Below are 11,037 nucleotides of genomic sequence, written 5' to 3'. Positions count from 1 at the left end.
GGAAGGAAAAGGAGAGGGGACGGAAGAGAAGTGGAAGAAAGAGAGAAGGGAGGCACAGGAGAGAGGAAACACAAGGAGGAGGCAGGAAAGGAAAGAAGGAAAGACGAGACAGGATGGAGGGAGAGAAGGCAGAAGGGGAAAACAGGAAATGGAAGGAGGAGGGAAGGAGGCGTGATAGAAGAAGTGGAGGGAGATGTAGAGGGAGGGCCGAGAGGGAGGGGGTTAAGAGATTGTAAGGGTCGCTTACGGCCAGGTCGCGAGGAGATGGGGTAAAGAAAGTGTAAAGGGTTCGGGAACGCTCCCTGAAAAAGCGCCAACACATGTAGGATAGGGAAAAGGTAGAGAGAGGAGTTGGAGAGCTGAGAGGTTTGGGAACGTTCCTTATAAAACGCCTTGTATCTGAAAGGAAACAATAAACCACATACATACATACATAATAATATATTTTTCTAACAGAGCAATAATGCTGTTAAACCTAACATAAAAAAGTCAACATTAACATTCTTATTGTATAGTAAGGTTATGTTCTACTAAACAAAATAAGCATTTAAAATTATTTTAAGTTTAAAAATTCTTTATATTATTCATATTTTTTAAAACTCTGGGTTTTTTGAAACTCAACTATATATATATATATATATATTGGTTAAGACGGGGAAGGGAAGGAGAGGAAACAGGGGAGAAAAGGGGGGTAGACAGAAGGAGAAGGTTAGTATGGAGAGGAGTAGAGGGCAAAGACAGGGAGGAAAGGTTATGGAGGATCAGGAGAGCGGTAAAAAATACAATAGGTAGGGACATAGAAATAGGGGAGATAGTAGAGAGGATAGGTGAGAGAGGAAGGGTAGTGGCGATCACGGAGGTAGGGGAAGAGGAAGATAGGGAGGAGATGTTAACGAAGGCGGACTTTTTAAGAGAGAAATGGGGGCTAAAAGTAGACGAGGACCTAAGTATGGAAGAGAGGAGGATAAGGTGGAAGATGGTGGAAAAGGCAAGAGTAGAGAGAAGCAGGGGGAGAAGGGTGAGGGTGGAGAACAGGAGAATGTGGGTGGACGGGAGAGAATGGATATGGGAAAAGGGGGCAGGAGAGGGAGAAGGAGAGTGGAGAATCGGAGAGAGGGAGGGGAAAGGGAGGGGAGGAAAAGATGTGAATTAAGATATGGATGTTGTAGGTAGGAAGAGGAAGAAGGAGTGAGACAGGAGTAAAAGAGGAAAGGATGCAGGAAGGAGAATGACTAAAGAGGAGCGAGAATGGGAGGACGGAGGACGAGACAGAAGAAGGTTGGAAAGTGGAACAGGAGGAGCGAGAAAAGGAGGACGGAGGACGAGGAAGAGAAAGAACGAGAGAGGAGAAGGAGAAAGAAGAAAGGTCAGGGAATGGGAGAGACAACGGAACGGGAAGGGCGGGAGGAGAGGCAGGAGGGGTGGGTCGAGGGGAGGGAGGGAAAAAAGTGTGTATAGGTCGCTTATGGCCAGGTCGCGGAGGGAAAAGAAAGTTGTAAAGGGTTCGGGAACGCTCCCTGGAAAAGCGCCAGGTTATGAGAGAGAGGTTAAAAAAGGTTTGGGCACGTTCCTTTAAAAAACGCCTTGTAACCCCAAGGGGAATCAATAAATATTACATTACATATATATTGGTTAAAAATAATTAGTAAGGTGTTTGTGGCAAATGGTCGGTCGGGGTAATGAGACGAATTTATGTCGGGGTATCCCGACAAACGACATTCTGACGTTTTGAAGCGTCTAGCGTCTTATTGCGTCATACAATCGGCAATGTTATTGCATTTTTTGTTGTTTTGATTGGTTTTACATATTTTCTTGTGTTTTTTTGTGGATTAGCATTGATTTTTGGTAAAAATGGTCCGCAAATATAAGAGAAAGTCTGAACCTCGCGATATGAACAATATGTTTGCGGCTCTCCAAGCTATTAAAGATGGAATGTCAACGAATGCCGCTGCAAAACAACATGGTATACCAGAGCCAACATTACGACGTCATAAAAACATCAATATGGTTCAAAATGATGACACGGTTGGTGTGCCAATGGAAATTGAAAACGATCAAACGGAAACAAGTTCAACATCGACTGCACCAGATCCACAGCCATCAACATCGAACAGCAGCAAATCCAAAGCCAATCAAATTGAAGGATGATTTAATTATTAAAAAACCTGGTCCTTCAACGGTATGCACCTTGGAATTTACCTGTTTTTTCACATTTCCAATTAAATTTGATTTTTTCAGATCTCTGTGGAAGAAGAAGCAGCAATCGAAGACTATATGTTGCACGCGTCTGACATTTATTTTGGTGTAACAGCGCGCGAAGGATGTGAATTGGCTTACCGATTTGCAATGGAATTGAAGAAAAAAATTCCAACTAATTGGGGTACAAACGAAATAGCTGGATCTGATTGGTTTGAGGGTTTCATGCGCCGATATCCAAAACTATCACTTAGAAAACCTGAAGCAACAAGCATGGCCCGTGCAGCTGCATTTAATCGTACAAATGTTGATTTGTTTTTCAATTTATACGAGAAAGTAATCAAAAATATTTTGTTTGAACCACACAAGATGTGGAATATTGATGAAACTGGTTTAACAAACGTGCACAAGCCGAATCGTGTCATCAGTCGCCGTACCCGAAAACAAGTTGGCGCTATTACATCTGCTGAACGTGGGACCACTGTGTCGATGTGCTTAGCCGTAAACGTAGCTGGCGTGAAAGCTCCACCTTACCTCGTATTTCCACGTACAAACTTTCAATCATATTTTTTGAATGGCGGACCACCTGGTGCATGTGGAGGAGCAAATCCCACTGGTTTCATGAATAGTGAAAACTTTTTGGATTTCATCCACAAATTCCGTGCTCATGTGAACTGTTCGAAAGACAACCCGATTCTGCTTCTTTTGGATAACCATGTGTCACATCGCACATTGGATGTATTGAAATACTGCCGTGAAAATGGTGTACATGTCTTGTCCTTCCCACATACAAGCCATCGTTTGCAGCCTTTAGATGTAAGCGTTTTTTTTCCGTTTAAAAATGCTGCGAATCAGATGTGTGCCGATTGGGTGACATCACATCCAGGCCGTCCAATGCAAATTTTTGACTTGCCACCAATTTTTCATCGAGCTTTGCAAATTGGAGCCACCGTAGTTAATATTCAATCGGGATTCCGAGGCTCAGGTGTCTATCCATTTGATCGGCATATTTTCCAAGATATTGACTTTATGCCAAGTTCAACAACCGACCGCCCGTACACGCTTGCCGAAATATTTCCGGACAATAACATTCCGATTTCGGCTGATGTTGAACTTTCGCACAATCGATCTCAACAAAGTATTGATAATGATGATGAAGAAAATGATGACGAGCACATGGATATTGATACGTTGTAAGAGAAATTGCCCCTGAGCACATCAACACCTCAAAGTTCTATTAAAGACCTATCGAGCACATCAACACCTCAAAATCTATCAAACGTCCTGGGAACGATTAAGCCATTTCCAAAGGCACCAGCACGCAAGGCCACCAAAAGAGGTCGAAAGCCGCAAAAATCGGCTGTCCTGACTTCTGATGAATCATTGCAATTGAGGCAGAGCACAACACACGTGAGGCAAAAAAGCAAGCCACAGAAGTAAGAAAAGAAGCTTCAGCTGCAAAAAAGCAAGCCGCTGCTCAAAAGAAGATCGACACTGCTGTTAAGAAAGCACTAAAGGAGAAAGAAAAACAAGCAGCGAAAGATAAACAAGCAACGAAGAAGAAACCATCAGCTCAGCCTCAACGTATCAATCCACGCCGAAAGATAGTTTCCAGTGTGAGCTACGTTGAGAAACCGGATTCGGACTTATCAGATACCGAATAAACATTAAGAAAATGTGCCTTCTGAGATTTCACCATTTCAACTATTTTGATTTTTTCCAACAATTTTCATATTTTTTCTTCACGACAATTTCAATAAAAATCAACATAAAAACATAAACAATCATGTTAGCATTCATATATTTGGTATATTTGAGGTAAAAATCAGCGAAATATACGAAAAATAGCAATTCGTCGGATTACCCCAGTGGGGTCGTCGTATTATCCCGAGAATCGTGTGGTCAAAAAATCGATCATAACTTTTTACAGGTTGACCACAGACCATAAGTTTATTCCACCGAAAGATAGCTCTACTAAACAGCTTTCAAACGATATATAACATGATCTGAAATATGAAGTGTGTGAGGAGCTATCAGCTCCAATGAAAAACCTCGTCGGAATACCCCGGCCTCCCCTACCGGGCAATTAGTCGAATATTAACTCGATACAACGATCGAGATTAAACAGCGTGACCATGATGGCATCGGTCATCGCTAGAAAGACGTTGAACGTTTCAAGACGTACAAGTTTAGTGTTATTAAACACACTAAATCGTACAGTCGCCAGTCCAACAGTAAAATAATTTGGGATATCCTCGCGATGATTTTGAAGACAGTTTTTTTGGATGTTCAAGCATTGTTCGTAGAGTTCCTTCCAGATTTCCAGAAACAATGTTAACTCGTCTCCGATTATCTCCAATCCTAACCTCGATATAACTTGGCTGTCCAACGTTGATACCGATTGCCAGATATTTGTATCCCGTAGCTGTCAATGCGTATCTTCTGCTTAGAATACGTATCGTACGACGCGCGGGTACAACGCTATAGAAAAGATTGTGAAAAATATGTTAAGGCAGGATACCACCTTTGACTGCGATTTTGGAGGCGTTCTTCATGAATTTTTTTTGCATACAAAGAGTGCCCAGAAACAAAATCGGTTTTAGTCATTTATTAATGTAACTTTAATCTGTAATTGCAAACTGAAAAAGTTACAAATAATCTCTTGTAGGTGGCGCCAAAATACATTCCTTTGTGGCGACTAACGAGTTTCCCCTCTAGACTGTATGTGGTCTGAGGCCGTTGGCGGCGCTAGCGAAGATGAGCACTGGTGTTCACACTCTCGTTTGTAGACTCGTGCTGAGCAGTCGTGTGTCGTAGCGTACGAGATCCACCATCTTGGTCTCGTGCGCTTGTGTTCAATAAAATTCCTGTTTTATTAATTGTGAGATACTTGTCACCGCCCTAACGAGAACCTTGATCCTCTGGCGTAGAAGTACGTGGGAGCTTAGCCGGAGATCTTATTGAGAGATCGCAGACCAAATCCCCACATTGGTGACCCCGACGTGATCGGTGAACAAGCACCGACACGTTCGCACGGGCGGAAGACCAGGACACGCACGACGAGAGTCATCGCCGGCTACCCGCAGAGGACAGCGGAGAACGAGCCGGACAGCAGCCACGCTCATCCCGGATTCAAGGCCCGGGTGAGCACATCGGCGGAATCTCTCCCGCCGGACGAGCCCATTTTTGGGCCAACGTTCTTTCGGCGGACGAGGCCATTTTGGCGCGCCAAGCAGCCCGACAGCCATTACGCGGTCATCTCGGCGACGCGCATTCCCGCGCAGGCATCCCGGCAGCCGCTCGCCATTAGCGCAGGCGCGCACGGGACCACATCGGCGCGCAATCCCCGCGCGCGAGACCATACCGGCAGGGTGCGACTACCCCGCGCACTGCATCCCCGACGAGCGCATCCGGCGTGTACCGTCATCCGACGGGAACGCGGTCAGCGCCGAGCAACGCCGACGGACGACTTCTTCAGCCCGGACTCTCCTTCCTCCCTGAGGGACGTCATCACTGCCGGATCATCGAGATCATCGCGGCCCGGACTCTACCTCCTTCGAGGGACGTCGCCGCTCCCAGATCGTCGAGATCATCGCGGCATAATGTTTATCCGGTACCTTCTTTTGTTTGTCGGTCGTGGGTCGGAATTTTTTTGTTTTTTTGCGACAGTCGCGATTCGGGACGCGCGCTTCAACCCGTTCGACCTTCTCACCGCGCGTCTCGATTGTTTTCGAGATAATAACCCGCGTTGCGTATTTTTTAGTTTTTCTTTCGGTCTCAGATCTATACACGCGTTCTAGCGTCGTTTATTGCCGTTGTCGTTCTCTTGTCGGTTCATTGCTATTGCCGTGTATTGCTATCGTTGGCACATCGTCCATAACATGGCCGAAGACAGCACCGCGCACGTAGCAGCCTACCGGGCGCCTAAGATTCCGCCCTTTTGGCGACAGGCGCCCGAGGCATGGTTCGTACAGATAGAAGCCTCATTTAGAAACGCGAGCATCACCGTCGACCGTACCAAGGTCGATTACCTCCTTACCGGCATCGACGCGGAAACCATAGCGCACGTATTAGACTTAATTACGGCGGACCCACCGCCCGAAAATCTCTACAAGGCGCTCAAGGACCGGATCCTCGCAACGTTCGCGGTCTCACCGGAGGCCCGCTTACGGCAGCTTTTCAAAGGTCAGGTTCAGGGGGAACGAGGCCCTCGCATTTATTGAACCATATGAAACAGCTCAACGGCGGCCAATGCAGCGACGCGGTTTTGAAGTCGTTATTTATCGAACTTTTGCCCGATGCCCATAAGGCAATTATTGTCGCGGCAAACGAGCCGGACTTACAAAAATTGGCGGAACTCGCCGACAAGCTCGCGGACATCAATAGTCCCGGCACCGCACTCGCGGTTGTGACCTCGGCTTCTAAGCTGAAGAGCGCGCGGGCAAAGGCCCCGTTGAGTGTCGATGAACGGGTTAATAGACTCACAAGACAGCTCCAGTCCTTGAGCACTGCGGTGGAGAAAATTCGCCGAGACCGTACCCCCTCCCGTAAGCGTACCTCTAACAATAAGCGTGGTGGTGCAGCAGCGAAGCCCGATAAAACTGCGGATTACTGCTACATCCACCGTAAATATGGAAAAAAGGCCACGTCGTGCCGCAAGCCCTGCACTTGGAAGGACGACGCGGACTCGGAAAACTAAATCGCTCTCCCCGCGTGGAGGCGGTCGGGGATATCGGGCACACTCAAAACCGTCTACACGTTTATGACCGTACCACCGGTCAGCGTTTTCTGGTTGATACGGGCGCGGAGATATCAATTCTTCCAGCGTCAATACGCGACAGGAGAGTTCCTTCTGAGCTTAAACTGTTCGCCGCGAATAATACGGTGATTGATACGTTCGGCGAGCGTCGTCTTACTTTGGACTTGGGCTTGCGGCGTCCAATCGTTTGGAATTTCCGTATCGCAAACGTGCCTTTTGCAATCCTCGGTGCCGATGCATTGGCACATTATAAATTACTTGTAAACTTGCATAAGCGCCGGTTGGTCGACAGTGTGACCTCACTCTCGACCTCCGGGCGCGTACTCCCAGTACCGGAGATAAAAATCTCAACAGTCGACAAGACATCTAAATTTTCGGACATCCTCTCGGGTTTCCCCGAAATTACTGGTTCCGTCCGTCCGGTTTCGCTTGCCGCATGTGTTGTCGAGCACCATATCGAGACCTCAGGCTCTCCCGTCGCGGAGCGGCCACGGCGGCTACCGCCCGACAGACTCAAAGCGGCTAAGGCCGAAATCAAGCGGTTGATGGAGTTGGGCATTTGTAGGCCATCCAACAGCCCTTGGGCCAGCCCTATACACCTTGTCCGCAAGGGCAATGGTGATTGGCGGTTGTGCGGCGACTACCGTCGGCTCAACGCAGCAACTATACCGGACAAATACCCAATCCCGTATCTGCATGATTTTACATGCAATCTGCTGGGAAAAAAAGGTATTCTCCTCGCTTGACTTATTCAAGGCATACCACCAAATTCCGATGGCTAAGGCCGACATTCCTAAAACGGCTGTCATCACTCCTTTCGGCCTGTTCGAATTTGTATCCATGACTTTCGGCTTACGGAATGCCGCTCAAACATTTCAACGGTACATCCATCACGCTCTTAAAGATCTGGACTTCGCCTTTGCGTACATTGACGATATTCTTATCGCTTCCTCATCTGAAGAGGAGCATAAGAAGCATCTCCACGCAGTCTTCCAAAAACTCAAAGAGCACGGGTTAGTAATCAACCCCGCTAAGTGCATCTTTGGGGTTAGCGAGTTGACCTTCTTAGGTCACCATGTAAATACTGACGGCATCAAGCCATCCCCAGAGAAAGTGGCGGCTATCCAAAACTTTCCCAAGCCGCGCACTGTCGCGGAACTGCGTCGCTTCCTCGGCGCTGTAAATTTTTACAGGCGTAGCCTTAGGCACGCCGCTCGTGTCCAGGCCCCGTTGCACACGTATCTTATGGATTCCCGTAAGAATGATAAACGGGAAATTGCCTGGACCCTCGAGGCAGAAACCGCGTTTGCTAGGGCCAAGTCCGACCTGGCTAACGCTGCGTTGCTAGCTCACCCGTCCAATACGGCGGACACCCGAGTGGTGTCAGACGCCTCGGATTTGTCTATGGGGGGCGTCCTCGAGCAACGGGGCCCTAAAGGTTGGGAACCTTTGGCGTTTTTCTCTCGGAAGTTTACGCCAGCCCAGAGAAACTATAGTGCGTACGACCGCGAACTGACCGCAATATACGAATCAATCAAGTTCTTCCGTCACTTCCTCGAAGGTCGGAATTTCAAGGTCCTCACCGACCATAAACCTTTGATCTACGCTTTCCGGCAAAGGTCTGAGAAAGCATCTCCTCGGCAGTTGCGTCAGTTATCGTTTATAGCGCAATTTACCACCGCATTTGAACACCTGGCTGGTGCAGATAACGTGGTGGCAGACAACCTGTCTCGTATTGAGGCCCTCCGCCTCCCGGTCGAGTTCGAATTGGTCGATCTCGCCGAAAGGCAAAGGGATGACGAGGACTAAAACATATTTTAGTATCAAATTCCTCTTCCCTAAAATTAAAAAAATTTGTTTGGGGTTCCTCTAACTCAGAGCTCTATTGCGAATTATCAGGGGAGTCAATCCGCCCCTATATTCCAGCATCTCTCAGGAAGCAGGTCTTTGACCTCTTCCATAACCCCGCGCATCCTAATGCGAAAGTGACCGACCGTGTCATCAGACAACGGTATATTTGGCCCAACCTGCATCGCGATGTTGCAAACTGGGCAGCAAATTGTACGGATTGTCAGCAGTGCAAGGTATCGCGTCACGTTACTCTCGAGACTGCTCAATTTTCTGCCCCCGACGGGCGTTTTGACCATGTCCATATGGACATTGTGGGGCCATTACAACCGTGTAGCGGATTCAGCTACTGCCTGACAATTATTGACCGTTTTTCTAGGTGGCCTGAGGCGATCCCTCTGTCCGAAATTACAGCCAAGAGCGTAGCCAAGGCTTTTTACAATAATTGGATCGCTCGATTCGGCGCACCTAGAGTCCTTACGACAGACCAGGGCGTTCAGTTCAAAGCCCAGCTCTTCGCAGCTCTGCTCCAGCTGATCGGGTGCAAACGCATCCGCACAACGGCATACCACCCTGCCTCTAATGGCATGGTTGAACGCTGGCACCGCACCTTCAAGGCAGCGATTATGTGCCATAACGCACCAAATTGGTTGGACGTCCTTCCGACGGTCCTTCTAGGTCTGCGTACGCATGTACGTCTTGATACGAAGGCTTCTCCGGCCGAGTTTCTGTACGGCACGGTACTGCGAATCCCGGGGGAATTTTTCCTCCAAGAGGACTTCACCCCGGATCCTCAGATATTCGTTGACGACTTCCGACAGCACATGCGCCAAGTGAAGCCGGTACCGGTCGTGCACCACCACAAAAGGCGCGCATTTAGGTTCAAGGAACTGTCGGCCTGCACGCACGTTTTCCTTCGTAAGGATTGCGTGAAGAAGCCCTTAGAGCGACCATATACCGGTCCCTATAGAGTGCTCGAGCGTGTCACCGACCAAGTTTACTCTATCGAGGTCAATGGCAGACCCATGTCTGTTTCCGTCGAGCGTCTCAAACCCGCGCATTTCGTTCCGGACGACGTTCCGATTTCCGACGTTCCGCCCACGACCGACCAAACGACCAAGCCGTCCACAGCGTCAAGCCTTCCGCAAGGCTCGCTTAAAACCTATGCGGGACCCAGAAAACGCGTTAGAATAGTGCAATAGCGACCTTTGTAAGCGCTCGTGCGCTAGTCTGAAATGCAGGCACACGCACGCAACGCGTCCTCGGTTCAAACATGTACAAATTTTATTAATAGCGTTAAAATTTCCTTTCTTTTCCTAGGTCTTAGTCTTAAGCATCACCATTATATTATTTTTGTTGGCGTTAAGCCGTGTGATACATCCGCGTACACCTGTGATATAAGCAGTATTACAGTATTTTCGTTGACATTAAGCAGCGTGATACATCCTGCGTACACCTGTGATATTAAGCAGTAATAGTTATACTAGCGTAAGCCACTCGGCATCCTGCGCATTTCTAGCACCTAAGCAACAAAATTGTGAAACTTCGCGTAACGCGAATTCTGTTCTCTCCATCGTTAACACTCGGGGGGGGAGTATGTGGCGACTAACGAGTTTCCCCTCTAGACTGTATGTGGTCTGAGGCCGTTGGCGGCGCTAGCGAAGATGAGCACTGGTGTTCACACTCTCGTTTGTAGACTCGTGCTGAGCAGTCGTGTGTCGTAGCGTACGAGATCCACCATCTTGGTCTCGTGCGCTTGTGTTCAATAAAGTTCCTGTTTTATTAATTGTGAGATACTTGTCACCGCCCTAACGAGAACCTTGATCCTCTGGCGTAGAAGTACGTGGGAGCTTAGCCGGAGATCTTATTGAGAGATCGCAGACCAAATCCCCACACCTTTGGAGGAACACCGTTAGACGGCGTGTCAAATTCCGCTCTGTACGTGGTCCTAGAAAAAAAACCAAAGAATGTTCCTATTAACAACAATATTTTCTAATGCTGTACGTAGGGATTTTACGAAATTTCGATTTTTAAGAAAATGACGGTCATTTTAACAAAAAGGTCAATTTTTTAGGGTAAACCTTTTCGTTAAAATGACCGCCATTTTCTTAAAAATCGAAATTTCGTAAAATCCCTACGTACAGCATTAAAAAATATTGTTGTTAATAGGAACATTCTTTGGTTTTTTTTCTAGGAGCCACGTACAGAGCGGAATTTGACACGCCGTCTAACAG

General features: G+C 47.7%; 2 protein-coding genes across 2 annotated transcripts; both read left to right on the top strand.

Moving 5' to 3' along the window:
• Positions 1-1,851: 1,851 nt before the first annotated feature.
• Positions 1,852-3,860, top strand: LOC105556631. The gene is made up of 3 exons (XM_012003726.1): positions 1,852-2,025; positions 2,239-3,334; positions 3,595-3,860. Exons 1-3 carry the CDS (start codon positions 1,852-1,854, stop codon positions 3,858-3,860), a joined length of 1,536 nt encoding a protein of 511 aa, XP_011859116.1.
• A 5,248-nt stretch (positions 3,861-9,108) lies between these two features.
• Positions 9,109-10,005, top strand: LOC105556630. The gene has a single exon (XM_012003725.1). It carries the CDS (start codon positions 9,109-9,111, stop codon positions 10,003-10,005), a length of 897 nt encoding a protein of 298 aa, XP_011859115.1.
• Positions 10,006-11,037: the final 1,032 nt, after the last annotated feature.

This window comes from Vollenhovia emeryi, unplaced genomic scaffold (assembly GCF_000949405.1).
Source record: "Vollenhovia emeryi isolate VEMERY1.0 unplaced genomic scaffold, V.emery_V1.0 DF939883.1, whole genome shotgun sequence".
Classification (NCBI taxonomy): domain Eukaryota; kingdom Metazoa; phylum Arthropoda; class Insecta; order Hymenoptera; family Formicidae; genus Vollenhovia; species Vollenhovia emeryi.
Note: the sequence above shows the minus strand (reverse complement) of the source record. Positions and strands in the feature narration are given on the sequence as shown.